General features: G+C 58.7%; 9 protein-coding genes across 9 annotated transcripts; 5 read left to right on the forward strand and 4 right to left on the reverse strand.

The window, feature by feature from the left end:
* Positions 1-369: 369 nt before the first annotated feature.
* On the forward strand, positions 370-1,260 carry MYCTH_2303579 (uncharacterized protein). Its single transcript, XM_003662621.1, has 3 exons — positions 370-490; positions 562-631; positions 739-1,260. Exons 1-3 carry the CDS (start codon positions 480-482, stop codon positions 925-927), a joined length of 270 nt encoding a protein of 89 aa, XP_003662669.1. The 5' UTR covers positions 370-479; the 3' UTR covers positions 928-1,260.
* MYCTH_2303581 (uncharacterized protein) lies at positions 1,260-7,386 on the reverse strand. Its single transcript, XM_003662622.1, has 3 exons — positions 7,112-7,386; positions 2,989-7,039; positions 1,260-2,882 (listed from the first exon to the last, which is right to left on the reverse strand). Exons 1-3 carry the CDS (start codon positions 7,180-7,182, stop codon positions 1,521-1,523), a joined length of 5,484 nt encoding a protein of 1,827 aa, XP_003662670.1. The 5' UTR covers positions 7,183-7,386; the 3' UTR covers positions 1,260-1,520.
* Positions 7,387-7,809: 423 nt separating this feature from the next.
* On the forward strand, positions 7,810-10,738 carry MYCTH_2303583 (uncharacterized protein). Its single transcript, XM_003662623.1, has 2 exons — positions 7,810-8,452; positions 8,542-10,738. The coding sequence occupies exons 1-2, from the start codon at positions 8,130-8,132 to the stop codon at positions 10,532-10,534; spliced, it is 2,316 nt and encodes a 771-aa protein (XP_003662671.1). The 5' UTR covers positions 7,810-8,129; the 3' UTR covers positions 10,535-10,738.
* An 823-nt stretch (positions 10,739-11,561) lies between these two features.
* On the forward strand, positions 11,562-12,734 carry MYCTH_2117942 (uncharacterized protein; the record flags this gene model as incomplete). The annotated part of the gene is made up of 5 exons (XM_003662624.1): positions 11,562-11,763; positions 11,889-12,086; positions 12,143-12,246; positions 12,415-12,648; positions 12,711-12,734. The coding sequence occupies 5 exons, from the start codon at positions 11,562-11,564 to the stop codon at positions 12,732-12,734; spliced, it is 762 nt and encodes a 253-aa protein (XP_003662672.1).
* Positions 12,735-13,312: 578 nt separating this feature from the next.
* MYCTH_2303587 (uncharacterized protein) lies at positions 13,313-14,911 on the reverse strand. Its single transcript, XM_003662625.1, has 2 exons — positions 14,678-14,911; positions 13,313-14,580 (listed from the first exon to the last, which is right to left on the reverse strand). The coding sequence occupies exons 1-2, from the start codon at positions 14,846-14,848 to the stop codon at positions 13,609-13,611; spliced, it is 1,143 nt and encodes a 380-aa protein (XP_003662673.1). The 5' UTR covers positions 14,849-14,911; the 3' UTR covers positions 13,313-13,608.
* A 361-nt stretch (positions 14,912-15,272) lies between these two features.
* MYCTH_2303590 (uncharacterized protein) lies at positions 15,273-17,500 on the forward strand. Its single transcript, XM_003662626.1, has 4 exons — positions 15,273-15,683; positions 15,792-16,061; positions 16,113-16,317; positions 16,392-17,500. Exons 2-4 carry the CDS (start codon positions 15,822-15,824, stop codon positions 17,303-17,305), a joined length of 1,359 nt encoding a protein of 452 aa, XP_003662674.1. The 5' UTR covers positions 15,273-15,683; positions 15,792-15,821; the 3' UTR covers positions 17,306-17,500.
* Positions 17,501-17,507: 7 nt separating this feature from the next.
* On the reverse strand, positions 17,508-20,157 carry MYCTH_2303593 (uncharacterized protein). Its single transcript, XM_003662627.1, has 5 exons — positions 19,764-20,157; positions 19,682-19,709; positions 19,042-19,614; positions 18,909-18,983; positions 17,508-18,859 (listed from the first exon to the last, which is right to left on the reverse strand). Exons 1-5 carry the CDS (start codon positions 19,836-19,838, stop codon positions 17,883-17,885), a joined length of 1,728 nt encoding a protein of 575 aa, XP_003662675.1. The 5' UTR covers positions 19,839-20,157; the 3' UTR covers positions 17,508-17,882.
* Positions 20,158-20,313: 156 nt separating this feature from the next.
* MYCTH_2303595 (uncharacterized protein) lies at positions 20,314-22,412 on the forward strand. The gene has a single exon (XM_003662628.1). It carries the CDS (start codon positions 20,444-20,446, stop codon positions 22,259-22,261), a length of 1,818 nt encoding a protein of 605 aa, XP_003662676.1. The 5' UTR covers positions 20,314-20,443; the 3' UTR covers positions 22,262-22,412.
* On the reverse strand, positions 22,413-25,137 carry MYCTH_2303596 (uncharacterized protein). Its single transcript, XM_003662629.1, has 2 exons — positions 24,844-25,137; positions 22,413-24,595 (listed from the first exon to the last, which is right to left on the reverse strand). Exons 1-2 carry the CDS (start codon positions 24,901-24,903, stop codon positions 22,565-22,567), a joined length of 2,091 nt encoding a protein of 696 aa, XP_003662677.1. The 5' UTR covers positions 24,904-25,137; the 3' UTR covers positions 22,413-22,564.
* Positions 25,138-26,925: the final 1,788 nt, after the last annotated feature.

Raw genomic sequence — 26,925 nt, forward strand, 5'->3', positions numbered from 1 at the left:
GAAAGCCAAATTGCAGCAATAGTGTACTTGTCATCCGTACCTGGTATCGTACTTCGTGTACACAGTAATCCGTAAGGTACAGTATTACATACCCCACATACCCTACTAACGATACCTGTCCTCGCAGCAAGCAATCCGTACGGATTACAGACGTACGAAGTACACTGGTATACGGATTACAGTATGTGTGATATCAGGTGTGGGGAATACATAGTAACTAATTAATGTGAGACCGCAACTGGATTTCCTGGAGAACGCCCGGTTGTTCGGCCAAGCAAGCTTCGGGTAGCGCACGGGCCAGTCGCCCCTTCGGCCAAAGCAATTTTCTTATCGCGATAACCACAACTAGCTGAAAGCATCTTGGGGACTATCGTCAACATCATCGGTCGGTTAAAGCAGCCATCGCAAAGAAACCGTGTACTCAATTACGAGCCCACACATCACAACCGACCACCCCTCATTTACAATACACCAGCGCCATGGATACAGGGTAAGCTCTTTCATATACCCCGACCATACCGCGAATGATGTCTTTGTTAACGGGACGACTCTTTCCTCTAGCCTCACAGCATCCGAGCAGCGCGAGCTCGAGACCCGCCTGCAAAAGCGCCAAGTCAAGGAGTTCATGACCGTACGATTCCCTTCCCCTCCCCCTTCCCCCTTCCCCCTCCCATAACCCGAGAACTGGGCTGGCTGGCTAACGCGGGTCGTCCTGGTGGTGTGTTGCGCGCGTCCCAGGTCTTCGGCAACCTCGTTGACAACTGCTTCAACGCGTGCGTCGACGACTTCACCTCCAAGGCGCTCTCGGGCCGCGAGTCGGGCTGCATCAGCCGCTGCGTGACCAAGTCCATGACGACCCAGACCCGTCTGGGCGAGCGCTTCGCCGAGCTCAACGCCGCCATGACCGCCGAGATGCAGAAGCGGTAAAATTTCTTCTTGTTCTCTGCGCTCGCACGCGCGTACTCGCACATGTGGCACACCATCAGGGGGCTGCGACATGGATATGGGGCTATCGGATAGGCGGAGCGGGTCGGTGAGGGATGGGGGAGAATCAAGACGAGTCGAATAATCTCCGCTCAAGAGATAGGAGGCTCCAGAGGTTGTCTTTGGTTTGGGGTGTCGGGGTTGAGCGTTGTACCATTATCATACTACATACAATGCATGGCGGCGCCGGAAGCCACGCGGAACGAGGTCGGCTGGGATATATATGGATAGACAATGGCTGGTGGGTGCTGTCGGTGTAGCATTACGAGGAATCTTCGGCCTTTGGGATGAGTGTCCTCGCCCCGATCACATAGCGCACTTTGCCATGCAGTAGTAGCACACGCATTCTTGACAAAAACCACATAATCCGTACGGTTCCAGGCAGGTGTGACGCAGAAAAGATGGCATGACACCTTTTATTCAGCCATTGTTGACAAGGTGGAAAAGAGAAAACAAACATTAAGGACATGACCAACACCCCTGTGCCATTGCTCATCCTTACTGCCATCACTCGCTACCATAGTAATGACGAAGAACTACTCCTCTTCCTCTGCCAAGACATCTCGAATCCCTTCCAACAACCCGACCGCCTTCTCCTCCAGCTTCGTCTCGCACCCGCTCCCCTCGCTAGCCTTCATCCCCCTCCACTCTGCCTCCCTGGGGTTCAACGGCAGCAGTCTCTCCCGGAGCACTTTCCGGCTGGCCAGCCAAAACTCGACGTTCTCCAACACCGCGCCCGAATCCCAAACCACCTCGGGGATGTCCCGCGCATTGCCCGACCTCAGCGCCGCCAGCACCCGCGTGAGCAGCGCCAGAGAGTGCACCTCGGACAGGGCGACGAGCGCGACAAAGTAGTGCGGGCCGGCGCCGGGGGCGTCGCGCGACGAGAGCGGCACGGTGCGACTCAGTCCCGGCGCCTCGAGGCGGTCGACCGACGAGCGGAGGAGGTTCGGGAACTGGTTGAGCACGAAGGCGACCTCAGGGGCGATGGTCGCCCCCAGGGCGCCCAGGATGTTGAGCAGCAAAGGCAGGATGCCCTTGGCCCAGATGGCGTAGCAGCGGGCGGCCCCGGCATTGTCGGTGAAGGGTGAGACGTTGGCGCGGCGCATGAAGCCGGCGAGGTTGGCCGAGGTCAGATGGCCGAGGAGGCCGTCGCAGGCGAGCTGCTCGGCGAGGGCGGGCAGGGCGGAGAGCTCGAGGAGGAGGAGCAGGGCGAGCTCGCCGTAGATGGGGTCCCCTTTCTCGGCGAGGCGATCAGACCAGGAGAAGAGCGAGGTGGCGACCTGCAGGACGTTGTGAGATGACATGATGTTGAGCACTTGGAGTTGACATTGTTCGATGCCCGGGACGCTCAGGCACGCCTGAAGGATGGCGGTGATCAGGGCGAGGTCTTCGGGAGTGGTCGCTGCATCCGGCTCGTGGACGAGAGCGGCGAGGTTGCGGAACGACCTGGCGACGACGCGGTCGAGGGTCGTGAGGACTAACTGTGTGACCGCGACCGGGCTTTCGGCGGTGGGTTTTTGTGGAGCAGCGTTGTTGGAATGCTTGGTCCCGCGAAGGACGACAAAGAGGACCTTGAGGAGGGTGCGGAAGTACGAGATCTGGTCTTTGCTCCAGGGATTGTCGACACCGTTGATGGTGGCGGACACCAACGAGAGAAGCTGGCTGATGTCCTTGGGGAGAAGTGAGTAATCTGCGAGCCGTTGGAGTAGCGTCAGCCCCAAATTTGCCCTCGAGTGGGCAAGGACCACAAAGATGTTCTCCGGCGGCTGTGGACGTTGGTTTGCCTCCAAGCATTGCTCAGCAACCTGCAACATCTGCCTTGCGACGGATTGGTGCTTCGGGAGCAAACAGATGCTGAGCTCTAAAAGCAGGTACTCCCAAGCATGGAACAGCGCCTGAAGAAAAGAAAAGAAAAAAAAGTTAGCACCACCACCACCATCAACAACAACAACAACAACAACGACAACCACCGTTTGGTCGTGGAGATCTCGGTCGACTTACAACTTCGGCCTCTACGAGGGACAGATTCAGGTTCGCCGCCTCCATCTCACGCCTGAAACCGTTCTGTCGTGGCCCGGCCCAGCCCGCATCATAGCTGAGCATGGACTCGGCAACGTCCAACGCGTAGTAATACTGGGATCCCAGGTCCCGCGGCACCAAGAGGGTCCTCTTGAAGTCGTCCACAGAAAATCCCTGATACTGCTTGGCAAAATTCCTCGAGAAGTTGGCATGCAGCGACGAGTTGTAATCCGACACCGCGACGCCGTCCCGGAGGAAGTAGTCCAAATCATTCACCACCTCGGCGGCAAAAGTCTGCTCCTGGCGCATCTGCCGCAGATGGTACAGCTGCATGGCAAAGGTCTCGGCGATGTAGGCTGCTATCCTCGCTTGGTAGCACGCCTCGGCTGGATTGGCTTTGGACACTACCGCGGGAGCCTTGAGGTCACGGACGTAGGCCCGGAGTTCTTGCAGGAACGTTTTGTCTTTCTGCATGGCAAAGATGGTCCATGGCCAGTAATTTTGCGCTGATGTGAAGAAGTCGAGAACGGCAAGGAGCTCTTGGCTCGAGATATCCTTGATGGCGCGCAGCTTCTCTAACGCGGTCGACAAAACAGAGCCCGCGGTGAGCTGTGAGATCTTGGCCTCGCCCTTGAGTGCTTCCCGCGGCGTTTTGCCCGTGAGCAAGCAGTTTGCCATCCATTGTTGCCGGTTGCGCAAGATGGTCGAGAAAAACCTCCATGTGCTCGCCACTTCGGCTACTCGATCGAACGGTTTGTCTAGCTGCGCAGCAATCTGGATGAAGGAGCGCGATACTTGCGGGCCCAGGTAACCTAGCAGAGACGGAGGCTCACCGCTGCTCTTGCCGGCGCTCTCCACGAGCGCGCTGAGAAGAGAAATAGCCGGTATCCTGAAAGAGTGCCTGATGGCCGGAAGCCGAGCAATAACACATGCCGACTTGAACAGCTGGGTCTGGATGCCTGCTGACGCTTTGTTTAGATAGTCAGCGACTCGCAAGAGGATGGTTGCGAATTCCAAGACCGTAGTCAGTCTTTCCGACACGATCTGGGCTCGCCTCTGATAGATTGTCGTGTCTGGTAGTTGAAAGGCGGCTAGTAGAGTGGCCAGAAGTGGTTGGAATCGCAGCGAACTCGACGAGCTCGAGAGGAAGCTCTCCACGACGTAGTCGGCTGCAGGAGCGAGCGGCCCCGTCAGGCTCCTCGGCGTATCGGTCGATCCCACGCTATGTGTGTAAAGCATGAGTTTGTGCATGATACCCACCACGTCCCGGATCATGACGCTGCGGTCCACTTCAGAGGGAAACCTCCACGTGGCGGAATTCTCAAACACGTCGACGCTCGTCTGCGCGATCGAGAGAGTTACCCGAGATACGATCTTGTCCGAAGCCCCGATCCACGGGTTCTCCTCCCCCTTGGCGCGACTGTTGACGCTGATACCCGACCTCCGTTGCACCGCGCTTGTCTTCGCACTGTCCACGAGGCTGGAGAACAGCTTCACGGCCGACAAGAGAAGATCGTATCTTTCGGCAAGCATGTCGAGGTTGGCTGTGATCCTCGATAAGCGCCCGGATCGAGTGTCGGTGTTGATGAGCGGGCACCGTGCCATGTATGCCCAAACCCGGCCAGGACATACCGGAAGCGCCGCATGCAAGAACTGAAGGCATGATGACAAGGCGGCAGTCTTGGGCCCATCTAAGTCAGCAAGTTCCTCCTCAACCAGACTGTCGAGCGTGTCGCAGACAACGTTCATGATGTCCCTGCCCCGGGAGAGCAAACGGCTAGCCTCGGTCAGTATCCTCAAGCCCCTGTCCGGGTCTGTCTTGGAGGACCTGAGTGTCTCGGCGCGCAGCACCGTCGCTAACAAGGAGATGCCCTCGATAAGCTCATCCGCCGACAGGTACCCCAGCGCGGTGTCGTAGGCACCTGCCATGAGATTCACCTCGAGACGCTTCCCAAAGAGAGCCAGGGTGGAATGTTCGAATTCCAGCTTGGCAACCCTGCCAACGTCGGTAACGAAGCGACCAAACGTCCCACGAGATATTGTGCACTTCTCTTCTGGTAAGATCCGCCTATTAGACTTGGATGCTGCGTCGAAGAGATCGATATCCTTGGTCAGACGGAAGGAGTTTGTGTTCTCCTCCTCGAAGACCAGCTCGTAAGACCTGTCCCACCGCGGGTCCCAGTTCAAAGTCAGGCTCGGGTTCTTCACGAGAAGGCCAGTGATCAGTTCGGAGCTTTCATTGTCCGAGACCAGGGCTGCCGACAGGATGCGGCACATGGAGGCAAAGGGGAGGAATTCGTAGGGAAAGCGATTTCGGGACTGAGAGGCGTATTGCACGTTGAGCGTGTCGTCGCTCAGCATGCGAGTGTAAATGTCAAGGGCGGACTTCTCGTTAGAAGGAGCCTCGGCAGAGATGTCCCAGTACTGGCTACCCCCCGAGAGGATGGAAAGCAAACACGAGACCGGCTCCGCCTGGTAACCCACGTAATGGGCACTCCGTTTCAGGAGGTCCTGGAAGGTCAGGCGAGCGCGGGCGCCTAGAACCGGGCGGAACGCGGCCAGCTGGCCGCTTCCTAGGCAAACGGCCATGTCGGCCATGAGCTCATAGACCTGACCCCGGCCAGTGGCAATCCGAGCCATGTTTTCCGCCGGCTCGATGTTGCGTTCCAACTGCTGGGAGACGAGGAATACGTCGTACGAAGATGCCTCTATGGAGACAATGCTCCCAGCCGAGTTTCTCCGCTGGCGGCCAGACGGCTCGTATTCCAGTTCAAAGCCAGCCTGCGCCCGCTGATTCTGCAACAAATCGCGCCGCTCAGCGCGCTCCTGGTAACCAACATGCATCTGGTGTAGAATGAGAGACCAGGCGAACACGACAGGCATCGTCGAGATCAAACCGGCGCTAGCAGCGGCTGCAATGGTGGTGTGCATCTGCGCGAGGTTATCGGACGAAGCCAAGTAGGGCTCCTCCTCCTCCAGCAGGTCGACGTCTTGGTCGAGGTACGAGAGGGTTCGGTCGACGTTGAGCAGTTTCAGGGAGATGGCGGCAACCAGACTGTGAAGCGGCATGAGCAGCTCGGCAATGAGCTCATGGCCCCTGGGGACCGGTTCGAAGAACTCGCAGGTGTCCATGAGGGCAAACCACTGAGTTACGAGCGCGGGGGCTGCGAACTGGGAGGCTTTGAGATCCAGGATCTGAAAGATCAGCGACATGGCGTGGATGGCCTCGGTAAGCGCCGTCCTGATCCAGTCGACCTCAAACTGCTCCGTCAGCATCTGGTTGTCCAGAGATTCCGGGGCCATCTGCATCCTGTCGAAGCAGCCCTCGAGAGTGCGAATGTATGTTGGCGCGAGGGCATCCAGTTGGGTTGTGTCGGGCTTCGCCGCATTCTGATCGAAGCCGAATGCGCCCTGCAGGACAGCGTTACGCAAGGGGTCCAGTTCCACGCCGGTACCTGGCGCGCGCGAGTGCAGGAGGAATGCGAGTAGCGCGTCGACGGCAGCCAGAAACGACCGACGTTCAGAAAGGTAGGTAGCGAGTAGGCGCCGGCGACGGGTCGTCTCGCTCTCGAAGTCAGCCCAGGCAGAATCGGCATCAGCGACTGTTGTGACGTTGAGCAGCGCTACGATAGCCGAGGCCTGCGCATCCCCGACACCGGCAGCTTCTTGAACATTGGCGACATCTTGCGTGGACAGCGGCCCGGTGAGGTGGCTGTGGGCGCGTGACTGGTATTCGATAATGACGACGCGGAGGGCGGCAACCTCGTTAATGTTGACGTTTCTGCTCAACCACCGCGCATCGTCCTTGATCGTGTCGAGATTGTAGGGGTCGTTTGGCGAAGGCACGACGTTGATAGCCCCGGTCTTGGTCTCAAAATCGAGCTTGGTCTCATTCGTGGGCGGCGCAAAAGTCTTGGTGGGTTCCCTCAACAACTGGTGGACATATCCGTCGCGGAGGAAGGCCGAGACGGCGGCGCTCCTAAGTCGGTCGCATGCTAGATCTTCAAGAGCGGTGGCGACGAGTCTCCAGGAGCTGCAAGAAAACAGACAGGGTCAGAATACGTATACACGCCAGATATTGCAAACATGTAGATGGGCAACACACAGGATTATTTTGTTGCCGCTTAGACATTCCCCGAGCGGCGGAAAATAGCTTCTATCGGTCAAGGTAGCCATTGGCAATGGTCTCCATCCGGGCCAGGACTGGCCGGTGCTGGAGCGTTCAATTCGAGAACCCGGGGCGCCGTCCAGGTGTTGCAAAGCAAATAGTGGTGATGGCAGACCTTGGGCCGCGAGCGAGCGGATTGTCGAACCTCAATTTGGAACCTCTCTTGCACCGACGCGCTCTGCACCTACGCGGGTGTCCCAAGCTGGAAAGAGCCATCTCTGCCAGGCGGTTGCCCAGGAGGCTGCAACACGCCCGCTTTTTTCAAGTTTAAGACCCACTTGACGGCTTATCGATAAAAAGCTGCAGCCGAGGTTCCACTCTCTTCATGGTTTGTTGCGATGGGATGCGTACATACAGTACGTCCATAGATACTTTCAAGTACACTTCGGAATACTATGGCACTTCTGGTAAGACGTTGGGCGCCTCTACCAGCGCCACTTGCCCCTTGCTCGATCTGGGTATGGTGGGGGAGCTATTTCGCCTCCTGCTGACTCTACGGAGTACGGATTACATGCAGCCCCTCCATCAACTTAATCCATCCAGCACCCCGCAAGTCATCCGTAGGTATGTACGGACTAGTGCATGTACCTTTACGCTGTTACGTGTAGATGCGAGGGCCGCTGCTCTGCTTACTTTTTCTGACTTGATACGAAAGACACACTTTCACGATTACGCCCTGCCCTTCCACCCTTCCAGGTTTTCCCAGCAGTGGTGAGTCACGAAACTAATTCTGGAGGGTGTCCGGTTATTTTGTATGGATTACAAAAAGCTCAAACTCCTCTTTTTGTGCAAGAACCGCCTCCCAAAAAAAAATCATAGCGTTTTCGTTTCTTTATCCGCCATCTCGACTTCCCTCGCTCTCCGAATTCGGTGACAAGTGTATACAGACAACAAGAAGCGGCAGAACAAGAACTTTAAACCAAACCCCCCCCCCCAAAAGGCGAACAAAACAAAAATGCCGGCCGCTTCGGACATCGTTGATTACTCACCACATCATCCTGATCCCTCGCCCCTGATCCCAACAGCCACCAATCTTATCTTGATCGACAACTATGACTCCTTTACCTGGAACGTCTACCAGTACCTGGTGCTCGAGGGTGCCAACGTGACCGTGTTCCGCAACGACAAGATCACACTCGAGGAGCTCATTGCGAAGAAGCCGACTCAATTGGTCATCAGTCCCGGGCCAGGTCACCCAAACACCGACTCGGGCATCAGCCGCGATGCAATCAAATACTTCGCCGGCAAGATTCCCATTTTTGGTGTCTGCATGGGACAGTAAGTGCAAAAAAAAAAAAAAAAAAAAAAAACGCATTGGTCCGCTCCGGATCCCTGACTCATCACCACGACGCTGACGCTCTATCTAGACAATGCATCTTTGATGTGTACGGCGGTGATGTGAGCTTCGCCGGGGAGATTCTGCACGGCAAGACGTCACCCCTGAGCCACGATTCCAAGGGTGTCTATGCCGGCCTACCCCAGGGTCTGCCCGTGACCCGTTATCACTCACTGGCCGGAACCCACGTCACTCTGCCCGAGTGTCTCGAGGTCACCTCCTGGATCGCCAAGGAGGATGGCTCTAAAGGGGTCATCATGGGTGTCCGCCACAAGGAATACACCATTGAGGGGGTGCAGTTCCACCCCGAGAGCATCCTGTCGGCCGAGGGCCGCGTCATGCTGAGGAACTTCCTGCACTTGCAAGGCGGGACATGGGCTGAGAACGAACGGCTGCAGAGGGCCACCGAGGGGAGCAAGAAAGCGTCGAGCGCGCCGGACGGTGACGCGAAGACTGCCGCCAAGCCAAAGAACAACATTCTTCAGAAAATTTACGCCCACCGGCGGGCCGCCGTGGCCGCCCAGAAAGAGATTCCCTCCCAACGTCCCTCCGACCTGCAGGCCGCCTACGACCTGAACCTAGCGCCACCCCGGATCTCTCTCGTCGAACGCCTGCGCAACTCGCCGTTCGATGTCGCTCTGGCGGCGGAGATCAAGAGGGCGTCGCCTTCGAAGGGCATCTTTGCGCTCGACATAGACGCGCCTACCCAGGCCCGCAAGTATGCGCTCGCCGGCGCCAGCGTCATCTCGGTGCTTACCGAACCGGAGTGGTTCAAGGGCAGCATCGAGGACCTCCGGGCGGTGCGTCGAGTCCTCGACGGGATGCCGAATCGGCCCGCCGTGCTCCGGAAGGAGTTCATCTTTGAGGAGTACCAGATCCTGGAGGCCAGGCTCGCGGGCGCCGACACCGTGCTGCTGATCGTCAAGATGCTCGAGCCCGAGGTCCTGGAACGGCTATACAAGTACTCGCTGTCGCTGGGGATGGAGCCGCTGGTGGAGGTGCAAAACAGCGAGGAGATGGCCATTGCCATCAAGCTGGGAGCCAAGGTCATCGGCGTCAACAACCGCAACCTAGAGAGCTTCGAGGTCGATCTGGGCACCACCGGCCGGCTGCGGAGCATGGTGCCCAAGGATACCCTCCTGTTGGCTCTCAGCGGCATCAACTCCCACCAGGACGTCCTCGACTGCAAGCGGGACGGCGTCAACGGCATCCTCGTCGGAGAGGCCATCATGCGTGCTCCGGACGCGACCAAGTTCATCAGGGAGCTGTGCGCCGGGCCGGACGCGCCGGCGCCCGAGTCGTCGTCGTCGGCCAAGCCGCTCCTCGTCAAGATCTGCGGGACACGGAGCGCCGAGGCCGCTATCGAGGCCGTCAAAGCCGGCGCCGACCTGGTCGGCATGATCCTGGTCCCCGGTACGAAACGGTGCGTCTCCCACGAGACGGCACTCGCCATCTCGGAAGCCGTGCACAGCAGCAAGAAGGCGGCGCCCGCCGCCACGGAAGCCGTCCACGTCCCCCAAACGGCGACGGACTTCTTCGCTCTCACCGGCGAAACCCTCCGCAAGAGGGCGCCGCTCCTGGTGGGAGTCTTCATGAACCAGCCCCTGGCCGAGGTGCTCGAGAAGCAGCGGCTGTACAACCTCGACGTGGTCCAGCTGCACGGCGACGAGCCGCTCGAGTGGGCCAGGCTGATCCCCGTGCCCGTCATTCGCAAGTTCGGGCCCGGACAGGTCGGGCTGGGGACGCGCGGGTACCACGCGGTGCCGCTGCTGGACTCGGGCGCCGGGTCCGGGCAGCTGCTCGACGTAGACGCGGTCAAGGGGGCGCTGGAGCGGGACCAGGGCTTGTCCTTCCTGCTGGCGGGCGGGCTGGGGCCGGAAAACGTTGCCCAGGCGGTGGCGGCCCTGGGTCCGCTCGCGGAGAGGGTGCTGGGTGTGGACGTGAGCAGCGGCGTCGAAGCTGACAGGCACCAGAGTCTGGACAAGATTAGGGAGTTTGTAAAGGCCGCCAAGGCGATCCGGTAGTTGTCTGTCTGCTGTCTCCCTCCAAGCCCAAGAGGGCATTCAGAGATTTTTTTTCATTTACTGTTGATGTATCTCGGCGGCCATGGGAATCAGGCGTGACCTAGGCTCTTGCATGCAGCCGGCTCGGACCGGGAAAGTTGCCAGATTCCGTCAAGGTTTCAAAGACTGGACGTGAACTCTGTACTACCTCCCCCCCCCCCCCCCTTCTTTTTTTTTTTTTTTTCCTGGGGCATCTCATCCAGTGAAGCAGCTTCAATGGCTGGTTGCTGGCGCGAATTGTTACTGCTTTGGTCAACTATCCTTGGTCTGGTTCGGGTCAATCATCATCTCGGAGAAGTCCAGCACGAGTTGCTGGAGCTTTCTTCTTTTCTCCGCTCGTGCCTCTAGTTCTTCTCCGACGTGTTTCGAGGAAAAGACGGTAAAGGAACGACTATACGCAAGGCTAGGGGTTGACCTGAGGATCTTCCATACCGCCCTGCGGTTACCATTCGTTCCCCAGTATGCCCCTTGAATGAAAGGACATTCCACTGAACTCTTAATTATTCGCACCCCGTCGACGGGAAAGACCCGTTTTCTTTACCGTACTGGAAACCTCGCAGCCGCCTACTCACTCTATACCTCCAGCCTCTTGCTTCTCTACTTTCGTCGGCCATCCTTCACTCCCATCGCATCTCTTCAGCCCTCTCTACTTTTCAACGCATGATCTTCTTCTCCCACGTTTTCCCCACACATTCTACTTCCTGAAAACAGAAATATCCTTTTCAACATCCCTTCTTAACTGCCTAATTACCACTCCCACGCTCCGAGCCAGTTTCCAACCCTTTCCTCCCCATTGAATTATCCTTCTTGTTTATTTGATCCATCAACCTGCGCCTCAGCCACAAGCCAATACCAAACGACCCTGCTTCGTCTCCTGCCCTTTCCAGCCGCTATTCATCCGACCCTCCGCCCGCCCGAAGAGCGGAGAGACGCGCCTGCGCCGGCGACCCCTGGACCGAACCAAGCCAGACCGAACGGTGCATGCACGATGCGGTCCCGCAAGGAGAAGCCCATCTTCCGCGGCCTGACCATCGCGGCGGCCGGCGACCTCGGCGGCAGCGCCCAGTGGACCGACGCCAACGCGGCGCGGTGGGTGGGCCTGCGCGAGGGCCGGTTCGTGCGGGAGATGAGCGACGAGGTGACGCACGTCGTGTGCTCGGGCGAGGAGTTTCGGAAGGGGAGGGGATTGGGTAGGTGTTTCTTCCTTCCCATGTGTTTTTATTTTGGTCATTTATTTACCGAGTACTTCGGAGGTGGACTGGCTGGCTGGGGGCTGAGATGGTGTGGTGTTAACACTAACACGGGTACTGAACAGTAAAGATGGCACTCAAACGCCCCAAGACCTGCCAGATCGTCACGCTGGACTGGCTCGAAGACTCGATGCTCAGGGGGAAGAGGTTGGACGAGGAGCCGTACTCGCATCTGAGGGCGCTAAGGAGGGAGAGGGAGAGGGAGCGGAAGCGGTTGATGGTCATCAAGGGGCTGGAGAAGGCCGTCAAGGAGGTCAATCCGCGTGAGTGCTGCTCCAAATCCTTTTCACTCTTTGGCCTTTTTCCTGACACTAGCCAGAGCTCTATCATCTCTACCGGGACCATACGTTTTTTCAGTACCAGGTAGTGATAACGAGAGATAACGAGGAGGCTGGAATCCAGGGGGAGCGATATATTCTTTCGGTGAGTCGGCGGCTTAGGGGTTTTTTTTTTCTGCTTTTAACCAGGGATATTGATCCCATGTTTGCCCCTTTTTTTGAGTCTCAGCGACGAAACCGAAGCTTTACCATCAGCTCCTTCCAACTCTCCCAGGTTCATTCTCACTCGACTATTTTCAGCTAACTCTCCCAGATCTTCGAATCCAACAACTCCAAACCCCGCATGTACTGGTTCGTGGCCAAGTATTACAAGAAAAAGGGCGACGCGCAGCCCAAGATTCACCGGCCGAGCCATGCTCCGGGAGTCTTCTCTCGCGAGTTTGCCCTCTTCGAGTCCTTCTTTCGGATCAAGACAGGAATTCCCTGGGCACAGCGTCTCGTCAAAGCGGGCACTACCGACAAGAGCTTTTTCCAGTACCAGCCGCCGGTGAGTCTGCCCCGTCGACAGAGTAGCAAAGAAGACGATGGAAGCTGATCAGATCTGCTCAGACAGGTGGGAAGCCGGTCGGTTAGGTACCGGCCGAGTACCTCCCGGTCAATGGTCCTGGTGTTGAGGCGGCCGACGGCGGTACGCCCTCGACGGTTGCCCAGGTTCCCTTTTCGGGGGAAAAGGTGAACACAGATGATGGCCATGAAGCACTTGTTAGCACAAAGATTGCCTCGTCCGCGGAGGGCGGAGACGCCGTGGTCTCTCATCATCCGCCCCAAATCCTCATCACGCCCGCGTCGTCGCCTCGTGCCGCCCTTGCTGCGGCTGCGGCAAACGCCCCGCCACAGGAGACAAACGAGGCACATAACTGCCCGAGCACTCTGCCCTCAATGTCGGTGACAGCTGCGCCTGCCTTGAGCTGGCAGGCGCCGGACACCTCGACCGTCGTGGCCAGCCTCGCGAACGGAGGCGATGCAGTTCGTGCTCTTTAATCACCCGGTGGACCGTCCCTGATGGACACACACACGCACTTGACGAACAGACAAAAAGGTGTTTGAGAATGGCCAACTGAACAAATCTAGACATTATACCTCACAACAAGGGTAGGAGAGCAAGATCCGGAGGAAGAGGGGGGGAGGAGGAGATTTTAAGCGAACAAGATACAAGATTGTGTGAGCCCAACAGGTGCATGGTCAATCGGAACACATCAACCGACACCTTTATTACAGACACCGTTGCTTTCCAAGCACGATCGCTTTCAAACAGCTAGATAGTATCATCATCGTCATCATCATCAGGATGAGCCACATACTAATAATACACCCTGCATTCCCCTGATTTCCCGCCAACCCCCCTGAACCTAGTCTTGAAGCGCCCTCTTTTCCTTCCCTGTCCTCTCCAGGAGAAGCGGGAAGGGAAAGTGAGGAAAGGGAAAAAAACCATAGATAAAAGACAGGGCTAAAACCTGAGCTTGGGCAGCACAAAGACGACCAGGACCAGGACCACCATCAGGCCGTAGACCATGGCGTACAGGCGCATGCGGCCCCACCAGCCCTCGCCCTCGGTCATGCGCTGCAGCAGGCCCATGCGGCGCGTGACGCCCTCGAGCTGTTGGCCGGTGCGGCTCAGCCCGCGGCCGGCGCGCTCGACCACCTCGCGGTCCTCCTCGAGCGAGGCGCTGAAGGCGCGCGAGGACGCCTTGAGCTCCGACGCCAGCTTGAGGATCGACTCCGAGAGGGCGTCCTGCTCGGCCCGCTGGTGGTCCAGGATCGCCTCCGTCGTCGAGATGGCCGTCGTCGTTGCTCCGGCCGACGATCTCCGCTTTCCGTCGCCGAAGAGCGCCGAGCTGGTCGTGGCTGCTGCCGGGCTCGGTGTGGAAGGGGCTGGTGGTTCTGTCTGACGGGCTCGTAGAGTTTGGGATGTTGTTGTCGCTGTCGTCGTCGTCGTCGTCGTCGTCGTTGGTGGTGGTGGTGGTGGCGGTGGCGGTTGTGAGGACAGTGATGGTGGGTGAACTGTGGTCGAAGGGGGTAATTGTTCAGGTTGGGAGGGAGTATCACTCTGCTCGTTGGTTTGCGGTGGAGGTGGTGGCGAGTCTAGAGCGGTTGGTATCGGCTCTGAAACCTCCTCTGGAACCTCATTCGACTCCTCTGGCACAATACCTGGTGACTTGGTCGACTCCATGCTCTCGCTGGGCGTGACTATGATGTCGGCAAGAATGTCCTCCCCGTCCGAGCTGTCCTCGTCCTCGCCATTGCCGGCGTGGCCCGCAGCGGCAAACTCAGCCAGATCGCTGAGCCGCTCCGACAGCTGCTCGAGAACCTCCCTTTTCCTCACCAGGTCGGCCTGCACCTCCTGTCTCCGGCTGTGGATCTTGACCGCGAGGGTCTCCTGCTCGAGTTTGGTAAGGAGTGAGCGTGCATAGTTGATGTTCTGCAACCAGTCAGCATACGTTCTAAGAGGAAACACAACAAGAAAAAGAAAGAAAGTAAGGAAGGAAGGGAAAAAAAGAAAAGGAAAAAAAACCTACCGCCTGGGCCTTTTCCCTCTCAAACTCGCTTTCCCGCAATCGTTCCTCGCGCTCGGCGTCGGCATGCAGAATGGTGCGCTGCAGACGGCTCAGCAGCAGAGTCAGGTCGGTCAGTGGATCAGCACGTCGAGGAATTGATGTCGCCGTTATGCCAGGCATTAGTCGAGCCATTGCTGCGGTTGTGTTCCGAAGTGGTTGCTTTGGCCAACGTCTCCTTTCAGACGGGTCGCGGCGACGTGCAATTGACATGTGGCACGAGCTTGTCAACTGTGGCTTCGGAAGCACTGACATCACTGTGGGAACAAAGCTCACCAACCCTAACCCCTGCTTAAGAGCTCCCTCTCTTAAGTCAGACCGTCTGCCCCTGCATCTATATACGCTACAGGTAGGATGCTCGCTCTTCTGCCGTCAAGTTGGATGAGTCGTTCTATACCTATAATTCCCATCATTTGACCACAAATACGTCCACCGCAGGATGAGACATGTTCCTCCTCAAGGCGTCACGGTGCCTGAGCAAAAGCAGGGTTAGGGTTCGGAATCATTGACCTGCCTGATAAGAGCTTTTAATCGATAAGAACTGGCAAAGGTGCAACACATTCGGAAAGTTGTTGAAGTTCGACCCTGAGCTCTGCCTATGTTAGGTACATACACCTCCATATAAATGGGGGAAACCTCGCTTCCGTCCTTCAAGACAATGCACACATAATACGGGGCCCCCGTACTGTCCGATATGAGGCCGATGCCGTTTCGAGCGCTGAGAAACGCGCGATGCGGCGCATTTCAGTCGATACTCGCCGCCGAGAGAAGCGCTCTTGGCTCGCTGCACATTACAGTAAACGCAGCTCGGAGCAACAGGTCGATTTTGCAACGGAGCCTGCGGCCTGCGTCACGCCATTTTTCTGCCGCTGCGAGCCTGCGGAACGAGAGGCAAAATGAGGACAATGTAGACGACCGGGGAAGGAAATGGTCAACTCCCCTGGCTAAGCAGTTGGGCGAAGCAATCGAGGTGTGTTTTTTTTTTTTTTAATTTTTTTTAATTTTTATTTTTTATTGATTAATCTCAATGCGAAAATATGGTCTCTCCGTTTAGCACAGGCTCACACGGAAAGCATAGGCAACCGGCCCTGTGCCCCTGGCCAGCTACATGCGCATGTGTCTAACCTCCGATCTTGGCGGTTACTACACAGGTGCTCTCGAAGAGGGCCGCGACCAGTTCGGTCTCAAGGGTGACTTCGTGACCTCCCCGGAGATCTCCCAGGTCTTTGGCGAGCTATGCGGCATCTGGTACGTGGCCGAGTGGATTGCCCAGGGCCGCCAGAGCAAGGGCGTGGAGCTGATCGAGGTCGGACCCGGTCGCGGCACCCTGATGGACGACATGTTGCGGGTGAGTCTTCTCTCTGGCCGACTCCAAGGACACGGTTCTGAGTTGTAGCAGACCATTCAGCGGTTTCCCGCCATGGCAAGCAGCATCGACGCCGTCTACATGGTTGAGGCCAGCCCGGAGCTCAGAGTAGCACAGAAGAACCTACTCTGCGGCGAGGACGCCCCAATGACCGAATCTAAGGCCGGCTACCATAGCGTGTGCAAGTACAACGCTCTGCCGATTGTCTGGACCGAGACCATCAAGTCTATCCCTATCGGTAATTTTACACCCCTTCTCTCCCCTCCCCAGTTATTCCCCCCCCCAGTTTTGATCATCACTAACCCATCCTAGCCCCGGAGAAGATGCCCTTCATCATGGCCCATGAGTTCTTCGATGCCCTCCCCATCCACGCCTTCGAACTCGTCTATGTCCCCGCAACTCAAACCGCAACCCCCTCCCCCACCGACACGGCCGCCCCATCGACCAAAACCTCCCACCCGACCCTCCAATGGCGCGAGATGCTCGTCTCCCCGACACCCCCCGGCTCGACCCACGAGAGCCTCCACACGCCCGCCTCCCAGTCCCGCGACACCCCGCCCCCAGACTTCCAACTGACCCTGGCCAAGGCGCCCACCCGGCACTCCCTGTACCTGCCCGAGCTCTCGCCGCGCTACCGCGCGCTCAAGACGACGGTCGGCGCCGGCGCCCTGCTCGAGATCTGCCCGGACGCCTCGCTCTACGCCGCCGACTTCGCCGCCCGCATCGGCGGCTCCCCGCAGCACCCGAAGCCCAAGCCGTCGGGCGCGGCCCTGATCCTCGACTACGGGCCCGGCGACGGCACCGTGCCGACCAACTCGCTGCGCGGCATCCGCCGCCACCGCCGCGTCAGCCCCTTCGCCGAGCCCGGCCTGACCGACCTGTCCGCCGACGTCGACTTTGCCGCCCTCGCCGAGTCGGCCACGCGCGCCAGCGAGGGCGTCGAGGTGCACGGCCCCGTCTCCCAGGCCGACTTCCTCGAGTGGATGGGCATTCGCGCGCGCGTCGACATGCTGGTCCGGGCGATCAAGGAGGCGCCGGGCGGGGGCGGCGCTGCCGCCGCCGCCATCGACAAGGACAAGAGGGTGGAGGACGTCCGGAAGGCCCAGGCCCGGCTGGTGGATCGCGGGCCGGGCGGGATGGGCAAGGTCTACAAGGCGCTGGCGATCGTGCCCGAGAACGAGGGCAGGCGAAGACCGGTTGGGTTCGGCGGCGATGTTGTTGTTTAAGTAAGATGGGGTACTGGCTGTGCCCGAGTGTATGATAAAAAAGGTTGCCTAGTGAGACAGACGGGTTGACTGTCCTTGCGATTTGCTTTATTTAACGTTTATCGAACCGTACATGTACAATAAAGCTGCGCATAAAGAACGGGAACGAAAGAAAGAGGTAATAAAAAATGAAAAAGAAAAAAAGTAGAGTGCGTGCCTTACGATCCATGCGAGTTGAAAACCAGGCGGGCAGCGTTGGATGGAGAGAGGACGAGACCAGGAGGAAGAACCAAAGTGTGGGAAATAACCTGGACTCACCTGTAGTTAGCCTCGGTCCACAATCTGCAGAGGCTTGATAATTGTCTGAATATCATCTGATACAGGCCACCGCGTCGTCAACATTTCTATTACCATAATAATAGCCCTGGGAAAATCGCGATGCGAGAAACAGAAACCGAGAAGATCCGCCCGACAACGCCAGTCACCACGAATTATAGTACATTCGAATCCTGCATTCTTCAAAATGCCCGTGTCGCATAAACCTCTCAAGGACCCCTCACTCGTGAAATAGCTCACACCCCCCCCCCCCTTTTTTTTTTCACTTCCTCCCCTTGACCAACTGCCCGGACTCCTCTTCGTTGTCGTCGTCCTCCTCATCGGAGAACTTGCCATCCTCGCCTACGGCAAAGATGGTCTCGCCATCCAGCGACTCCCTCGACACCGGCTGGGACGGTTTCCTTGCCGCCGACGAGGCCGCCCCAGACGGTTGCGAAGACCGTTGTTGTTGTTGCTGGGCGGATTGCTGCGCCTGCCCACCAGCCGCGGAGCTTTGGGCCTGACCCCCGTTTTGTCCCTGCTGTTTCCCACTCCCGATCTTGGCCTCCTCGTCTTCGTCATCCGACTCGTCGGGGTTGCCAATGTCCAGGTTGGCAATCTCGAACGTGCCGTCGTCCTCCTGGGCGATCTCGTCGCTCATGGCGAAGCGCCGGTTATTCGCCGTCGGGCGCCAGACGTACGCGATGAAGGCCACGTCGGCAAAGTAGACCAGGTTGAGCCAGCCGTCGAGCACGAACCAGCGGGTCTTCCAGTGGAAGGGGACGTAGTCCGGGTCGCTGGCCGAGGCGAAGGAGAAGGAATTGAAGAAGAAGAAGGCGAAGATGACGATGATGGAGATGAGGATGCACCACCACAACTTGCGGTACATGGTCTCCTTGACGTGCTGCTTGCGCTCGCGCAGGTCCTTGAGGGTCCAGTTGAGCGAGTTGAGCGTCCAGACATAGAAAGCCGTGAGCGTGCCCGCGAGCGGGAGCACGACGAGCAGCACCAAGGGTCCTGCGGTGTCAGGGTTAACCACCAGGCTGGTGATAGCGTATACGATGCCGAAGACAAAGTGGGCGATGGCGAGCCACCGGACGTAGATCATGGTGCGGCCGAGAGTGTGCTTGACGACGCCGTAGCCCATGCAGACGATCAGGAGGAGGAAGAACGAGAAGGAATTACGGGCTGCGTTGAGGATGGCGACAACAACGAGCAGCACCTGGGAGCCGACGTTGGATCCGTGGCGGTTGAGATAGTCTGGAAGGGTCAGTGATCGCTCAACCGGGCGAGAGAAGGACACCCGTACCATAAAACCCCCAGGTCATGAGCATCTCGACCACTAAGAAGATAAGAATGGCGGTGATGTAATTTTGGACGGCCACTGCTTTGCAGTTAGCGACCGGGAAGGTCAAAAAGGGGTCAGCTTTGGTTGCACCTACATATGTCGGACCTGTGTTGGAAGTACAAGAAGCCCCAGAACCTGCGAGTCGTCAGCCCGTGTCCTGGTCCCGCTGTCCGTCGCACGTACACTAGCACCAGGGCGTATGCGATCGTGATCCCCCCATAAAACGGCAGCTTCGGGATCTGGGTCGCCGGGAGCTCGCCATAGGCGTTGCGGAACTCGACGATGGCCTCGTAGGTGGTCGCGCCAAACTTCTCGGTGACGACACAGAAGTAGCCCGTCTTGGTGATGGGATACTTGATCGGAGCCGAGTCCTTGAGGTGGACAGCCTTGGTCAAGATGACGTTGACCGACTGGTCGGTGGCATTAGGCGAGACGAGGAACTTGCCAATGTCGGTCTCGTTGCATAACCCGGCTTCGACGTACTCGGGCTGGCAGATGGCCGCCCTATCCTCGCCGTCCGGCAGCACGTTGAGGAAGTCTTGGTCCTTCCAGTCGAAGATGAGCAGGCTGACCATGGGGTCGTCGCCCTGGTCTTTGCCGACGCCGGTAAACTTGACGTGGATGTAGGGATCGACAGGGCCTCCCCACGAGCTTTTGCTATACATTCCTGTACCGGGTAGTTGTCAGAAGATGTTCTCGGGGATGGGTCGTGCGTAATGAGTGGTTCGACAAACCGGCGCATCGTTGATTGTCTGTCTGGTCCTGTTGCCCCTCGTGTTAGCAACGCCCGAGAGGCCCGAGAACGGCAGCGCTTACTAGCTTGATCTCCAATGCTGCCGCTGTCCAGAGCGACAAGAGCAGCAAAAGGAGTGAACTGGCCCAGCGCCTCATGTTCGGCGGCGTGTTGAGGGCTCGGGCCTCTGTTTCGGGGCGTTGAAGGTCTCGGGGCTCGATGACGGTTGGAGGGAGCAACGTGGCCGAGAATCCAAGCTTCTAGATTTAAGAGAGGAAGGGGGGGAAAAATAACGAAAAGGGAAAAGAGATATAGTCTGGCCACGGACTAATGTCCGAGAGTCGTGATTCTGCCTCGAAATGGCAGCTTCCTGTTCACTGACAGAGGTTGAGAGGCATGTGGAATAAGATCCTCAAGCTCCTATGACGGAGTTTGGGTGGCCGGATATGATGGGCTCGAGTTGGGTGCTGCGCAAGCTTGGGTCTCCAACCGAGTTAGCTGGGCCCACAGCGTTGGCCGTATGGAACTCCTGCGGTAGAAGAAATCGACACTGTGGCTCCCTTGCTGTGTGCCTAGCCGCGCCCGCTGCAAGCGCGGGAGCCAGTGGCACACAGGCAGCACAGGCAGCAAGGGTTTCCGATAAGATAGCAAGCGCATCCAACAACTTGCCATTCGCAAACCTACTTTATTAGAGTTCGACCTCGACTTCCTTCTCCATCCTCGGCCCAGCGTCGCTCCGAGCCGCACGCCGCACGCTGCAAGCATGGGAAAAGGCACCGACAAGCTTTACATCAACCACTCGGAGTGGTCATCGACGGATGCCTACAGCGCCAGCGTCGGGGCGAATGCGCGAAAACAGGGTGGCGGCGCAGCACACGCGAGCTTCAAGCGCCTCCCTTTCCACTTCTGCGCCGCCAGTCTCCAGCCTTTCAAGAACCCCGTCTGCACCCCGCAAGGCACCATCTTCGATGTCGAGGTCATTGGCGCCTGGCTGGAGAAGCACAAGACGAACCCCGTCAACGGCGAGCCGCTCGCCGCCAAGGACCTCATCCGCCTCAATTTCGCCCGCAATGCCGACACCGCCGCCCAGGACGACCGCAATGGCGCGCCCGCGCCGACCGACGGGAAGGGCGACTTCATCGACCCCGTCACGTTCAAGGTGTTTACCGACAACACGCACATCGTCGCCATCCGCCACGGCAACTACGCCAACGTGTTCGCCTGGGAGACGGTCGAGCGCATGAACATCAAGGCCAAGATGTGGCGCGACCTGGTCGACGACGTCGAGTTCACCCGCAAGGACATCATCACGCTCCAGGACCCGCAGAACGCCGCCAGCCGCGACCTCGGCCAATTTAGGTACCTCCAGGAAGGGCAGGACGCTCCTCTGCTCACCAAGGAACAGGCCGAGCAGCGCGAGCAGGGCGGCATCAATGTCGGCGCCCTCGGCCGGTTAGGCGACAAGGTGCTCCGCGCGAAAGAAGCCGTCGAGCGCGCCCGCCAGGCCCGCGCGACCGGCGGCGACGTCAACCGCATCACCAAGTCCCTCGCCAACAACCCCTCCTCGAAGACATCCTCCTCCTCCACCACCACCACCACCGCCGCCGCCAACCCGGCATCCCGAGCCCCCTCCGCCATCCAGGAGAAGAAGCTCGCTCCCAACGCGGCCATCTACACCACCGGCCGCACGGCCGCCTCGTTCACCTCCACCGGCCTCACGCCCTCGACGTCCACCGAGCGGGCCATCCTCAGCGACGAGGAGTGGATGCTCCGGCCGCGGCGGATCAGGCACAAGGGGTACGCGCGGGTGGAGACGAACCTGGGGGCGCTGACGGTGGAGCTGCACACGGAGACGGCGCCCAAGGCGGTGTGGAACTTTGTGCGGCTGGCGCAGAAGGGCTACTACCGGGGCGTGCGCTTCCACCGCAACATCCGCAACTTCATGATCCAGGGCGGCGACCCGACCGGCACCGGCCGCGGCGGGCAGAGCATCTGGGGCAGGGCCTTCGCCGACGAGCTCGAGGGCCCCCACGTGCACGACGGCCGCGGCGTCGTCAGCATGGCCAACAAGGGCAAGAACACCAACTCGTCCCAGTTCTTCATCACCTACCGCCCGGCCAAGCACCTCGACCGCAAGCACACCGTCTTTGGCCGCGTCGTCGAGGGTGCCGACTCCACCCTCGACAAGATGGAGGCCGTCCCCGTCGAGGAGGGCACGAACCGCCCGCTCCAGGACATTGTCATCCAGGAGGTGGTGGTGCTGATCGACCCCTTCGAGGAGTTCCTCAAGGAGAAGAACAAGAAGGAAGAAGAGGACAAGAGCCGGGAGGAGGCCAGGCGGCTGGGCGGCAACGAGGACGACCGCACGACCTGGACCGGCAAGAGGATCCGTGCCGACGGGGCGGTGGTGGGAGACGAAAAGGCGAAGGGGGTTGGGAAGTATCTAAAGGACGCTATCGCTGCTGCTGCTGCTGCGCAGCAAGATGATGGCGGTGGCGCGGAATCGGTGGAGACGTGGGAAGAACCGGCAAAGAAAAAAGTCAAGATGGGAGGAGGGTTTGGGAACTTCGATTCGTGGTGAGTAGGAAGGGAAAATGGGAAATTTGCTTGAGCATCGCACGGCGTTGATCGGGAAAAGCGGGCCTAAGAATATGATCGAGTTCTGGGAGCTGAACATTTGTTTCGTGCCGGGGCGGTTCAATCGGGGAATAAACATGTATCAGAATATATATATACCTTATATAATGACCGGCATGTACAGTACAGCCCGTTCGATATGCCAATCCTCCCGCACTTGGTATCACTGGCTTTATTTATCACATGCATCCTCTCTGTTCCTTCAGGCCGAGTCATCTCTCCGCTTTTGCAATGGCGCGGTCCACCATCACACCCAGACCAGGTCAGAGTCGGGTTTTGTCATCCCGGGGCTCGTCAAGGGCATCGGTCGCATCGCGTCATAGTCTTGTCCCATCCCCGGCCCCGTGTCCGCCTCGTGTCCGGATCCTCCCAGCCCTACCATGTCCACCCAGGGCGGCCCCCCTCCGGCCTGGACACCTGCTCCGTCTTCCGCCCCGGCCACGGGCACCTCTAGCCCCGCAACCATGTCATGCTCCTCGAGCATGTTGGCTACGGCGTCCGCTTGCCGTATCCCCGTCTCCATGTACAGCGTGCGTAGCCGGCCGACAGCGTAAGCTGCCATGTCCGCTGAGCACACGGTCGACATGCCTGCCACGAACAGCGGCCACACGATGGTGCTCGTTGCCGAGACGAGGAGCATGTACCGCTCGGCTTCATCCTCGGCATCCCGGCCCTTGACGACGTCGATGATGGTCAGGCCGCCGCCAGGGCGCCGCCTCGGGCCGGTCGCCGACAGCGGGTCAGAGAGGCCGCTCGTACTCGCCGAATCGGAGGACCGGGCCGAGGGGGAGACCGGCGGCGAGGGCGTCGAGACAATCTCGACGGTCGCGATGGGTGCCGCGGATTCGCAGTCGTCGTCGCCGTCGCTGTCGCGGTCGCCCCGGCCTATGCTGCCGTCGGCCGAGTTCATAAGGCCGAGCTGCTGGGGAACGCTGGCGGCGACGTCGAGAACAATGTGTTTCAGTTTCCGGCGTGCCTTGTGGAATATGTCGAGGTATCGGGCGGAATCGAGCGTCGGGGGGAAGCTGGAGAAGTCACGCCATATCTCGGCGAGAATGGTTTCGAGAATAAGGATGCGAGTGGTTCGGATATGGTTCCAGGCATTGGCGTGTTGGATCGAAGTGTAGCGGTGACAGATGCCGCCAAAGACGGCCGGGTGGTCTTGTTTTACTTTGAGTATCCGGTATTTCCAGTGGGGCTGGAGCTCTGCGATGAGGTTCTCGAACTCTTCGTCGATGGAGAGCAGCCTGTCCACGATGGTTGCGGGATCCGATAAGAAGCCGCTCTTCATCTCGTAGCGTAGCTTCAGCACCTTCCACTTGAGCTCCATCAGCTGGCTGCCCGGTTTCTCATTCTCTGCCGTCCGCAACATTTCATTGCCAAGTTCGATCAGGAACTCGGGCATGGGCTCGTTGCGCTGGGCGCAACTGACTGCCACTCTCTCGCACAGCATTGAGAACATTCTCCTCCCCGCCTCCGTCCGGAACTGGGCCGGTCCTCGCATCCGCGCGAGAGCTGCCGCCCCCTTGACGTGTTCCTGGAAGGCCCGGCAGGTAATTACTTTCTGGGTGTTTTCTGCCATGATCTCGAACACGCCGAGGATGAGGACGGACAGCATGGTGCTGTCCTTGACGGCCTCGGTCGGATCTTGCAGGGCGTGTTTGGTCAGCCGGAGCGCCGTACAGTACGACTTTCTCGCGGCATCCATCAAGCAGGGCGACTGCGTGGTGCTCGCGAGGCCCATGAGGCCGACCGCGGTCATGCTGGCGAGAACGCCGTCTTTGTGGGCGTCATGTGAGGGCTTCCAGACCTCTCGGAGGAAGTCAAACCTCTGACAACTTACGGTCTCGTCCGCTGTCACGTATCGCGAGAAGAAGTAGGCAAAGCCGTCCTCTTGGCACGTCGCCGGTATGTTGTAGAGCTGTGCCATTGGCGGCGTCACTGGCCAGCTTCCCGACTCGGGCGACATGAGCATGCTGGTACTATCGTCATTGTGGTCACCATCCCGATCGGCCGAGCTGCTGCATGCTGGCGTGGGGGGAACGACTAAGGACAAGTGCCTCGTGCGAGACTCGGGGGTGGCGGACAGGCAGCACGAGTCCGGGGGGGGAGTGGGCGGCGAGGTCGCGAGGTTGGCCCTCTTGCGAGCCCTCGCCTTCGCCTTCTTGATGACGTGGGAGCTTTCATCGCGAAACATGAGATCCACGAGATTCCTGTAGCCAGGACACCTCTGACGCCTCTTTTCGCATTGACCACATCCTGGCTCTTTCTGGTCGCACTTTGCTTAGTTAGCGTAAAAGCCTCGACATGGCGGCGCCGATGTTGATAAGCTGCTGCTGCTGCTGCTGCCGCCGCCGCTAACGTTTGATGATGGTGGTGGTGGTGTTGGTGGTGGCGGCGGTGGTGGTGATGACGAGGATGATGACGATGAAAGAATGATGAGGAGAACTAGCTGAGATGCTGGAGACGATTGGAGAGGTAGGCAGTGGCAAAGGGCATGCTTCGAGAATGAAAGAACGGACTCACGCGAATCTTGCGTTCCCGGCAATTGGAACACCCCTTGCTCGGTTTTCCGCAGTAGACCATCTTCGGGATACTAAGGCCAGGTAGGTGGACGCCGGATATGGTATCGAGCGCGGCGAAGCGGCGCGCCGGATGATGGGGATGGTGCAGACGGCTCCTTCCGTCACGTTCTTTGCGGTTGAAGCCTCATGGATCGTCCCGCAGCGAGACAAGAGCGTTTCAGACTAGTCGTCACCGACAAGGCTAGTTCCAGTTCCAGTCCCAAAGGCAACAAGAAACAGCCTTGGCTGGGTCCGGCCCAAAAAAAGACAGGGCGAGGGGGAACGAGCGAGAAGGATGGCGGCGCGTCCTCGATGCGGCACGATTTCTCACACAACCTGGACAAGACGGGCAGGTCGCCTGTGGTGGGCCGGTCGCGGGTGACAGCTGAGCTCGCGGTTCGTCGTCGCCCTGAGCCGGGAGTGTGGGTGTTTCACTGGAAAAATGGCTCGGGGAGCGCCCGCGGGAGAGCCCTGGAGGGTTGGCGACTTCTTAAAGCGAGGAGGTCTCGAAGTTGCAGTTTGAGGAAGCCGCAGTGGACATGACCAGACGCGGTGCACGTCCGCCCCGTAGTTCTGCAGCTCCTTTCCCCCAGGCACTTTCCCCTTCCGCACCTGCGAGGTGGGCTGTTTCGTGTTCCGCGGTAAGGTAGGGCTTCCCGAGGAGGGCCTGGCGTGGTGCAGTAGTGTAGTCGTGGCGGATCTCAAGGCAAGTGCCAAGCAACCCCCGGCAGCCGACGGCGTGGTAAGTCGAGTCACAGCCCCTGATCCCTAGTCCACAGCCTCTCTCGTTACTCGAGTACCTGAGGCCGATCAGTGGCCAGCTCGTGAGCAGAGAGGTCATGGTGAAGAAAGCAAGCCGGGTAGGGCGCGGCAGTTCGAGGTCCACGTTCAAGTGTGCAGGTACCGGCTTACTCGTACACTACCATGGGCTTGGCCCACCATGGGGACCATGACAGGGGTATTTCCTCTTTGGGCTACCTGTGCGAAGGCGTTTTCGATGCGCCAGCGAGATTGCTACCTCTTGGCGAGGCTCCCAGCACCAGGGCACACAGGGGGGTGCCGGAAAGCTTAATTGTTGCCCGCGCCTGTGATTCGTCGACGCTATCGCGTCGAGCGAGGGCGCACAGCATGCAATTACACCACCACAGGGTCCGCAGACATGGCGGCTTGTTCCAGAAACCTTCCCTGCGTGGGCGTTTGCGCCCGTTCATCACAATTGCAAGCGCAGGGACTTTGGGTGGCTTGAAACAGTGTCGCGCAACTGTCTACAGATTTCGACATTGCTCTTTCCATTGTCTTCTGTGGTTATGATTGTGTTCATTTCCTTTTCTGTTCAGGTTTTCATTTGATTCTGTGGCCGATTTTGGGAGACTCAAATTGAGTGTCTAGCGTGTACTCCGCAGACCACACGAGACTAGAAGAATAAAAACTACGGAGGGGAGGATCGTCGAGGCCAAAATGATCCAGTAGAAGAAAGTGAGACACCCCGTACTTCGTCCCCAACTCGGCGTCTACTGTACTGCTGCCCGAGTGCAATCGACATCACAAACAGGCAACCCCGGAGCAATCTAGGTGGATGAACACTGCCAACACCAAGACCGGGGCGTCTCATGCACTTCAGGTAAGAATAAGGTTCCAACGAGACATGGAGTGGGCGCTCACACAGCGCTACACTAGTTCCAAGCCGCCAATGCCTGACCTGAAGGGCGCGTTGGGTACGGAGCCAGCGTCGGAGCGTAGTGTAGACCATGCACGGGCCACCCTTAGCACAGCACGCTAGTTGAGCTGTGCACGGAAGTGAAATTGTGGGTCGCATTGGACAACACCCCGACGGCGGGGAGATCGGAATGCCGCTCCGTTACATGTAGGGACTTTTTTTTTTCAGATTCAAACATGCCTGCTGCGACATGCCGGGGAACACGAGGAAAAAGGCTTGGTTTCTAAGCAACACCTCGGAAATATCCCACCACAGTCGAACCCCCGTTTCTTTCTTTTTTCTCTCATCTGATGCCTTCTCATTCTCGTCAGGACTTGTGTGCCTGCA

The sequence above is a fragment of the Thermothelomyces thermophilus genome, chromosome 3 (genome assembly GCF_000226095.1).
Source record: "Thermothelomyces thermophilus ATCC 42464 chromosome 3, complete sequence".
In the NCBI taxonomy this organism is placed as follows: Eukaryota; Fungi; Ascomycota; class Sordariomycetes; order Sordariales; family Chaetomiaceae; genus Thermothelomyces; species Thermothelomyces thermophilus.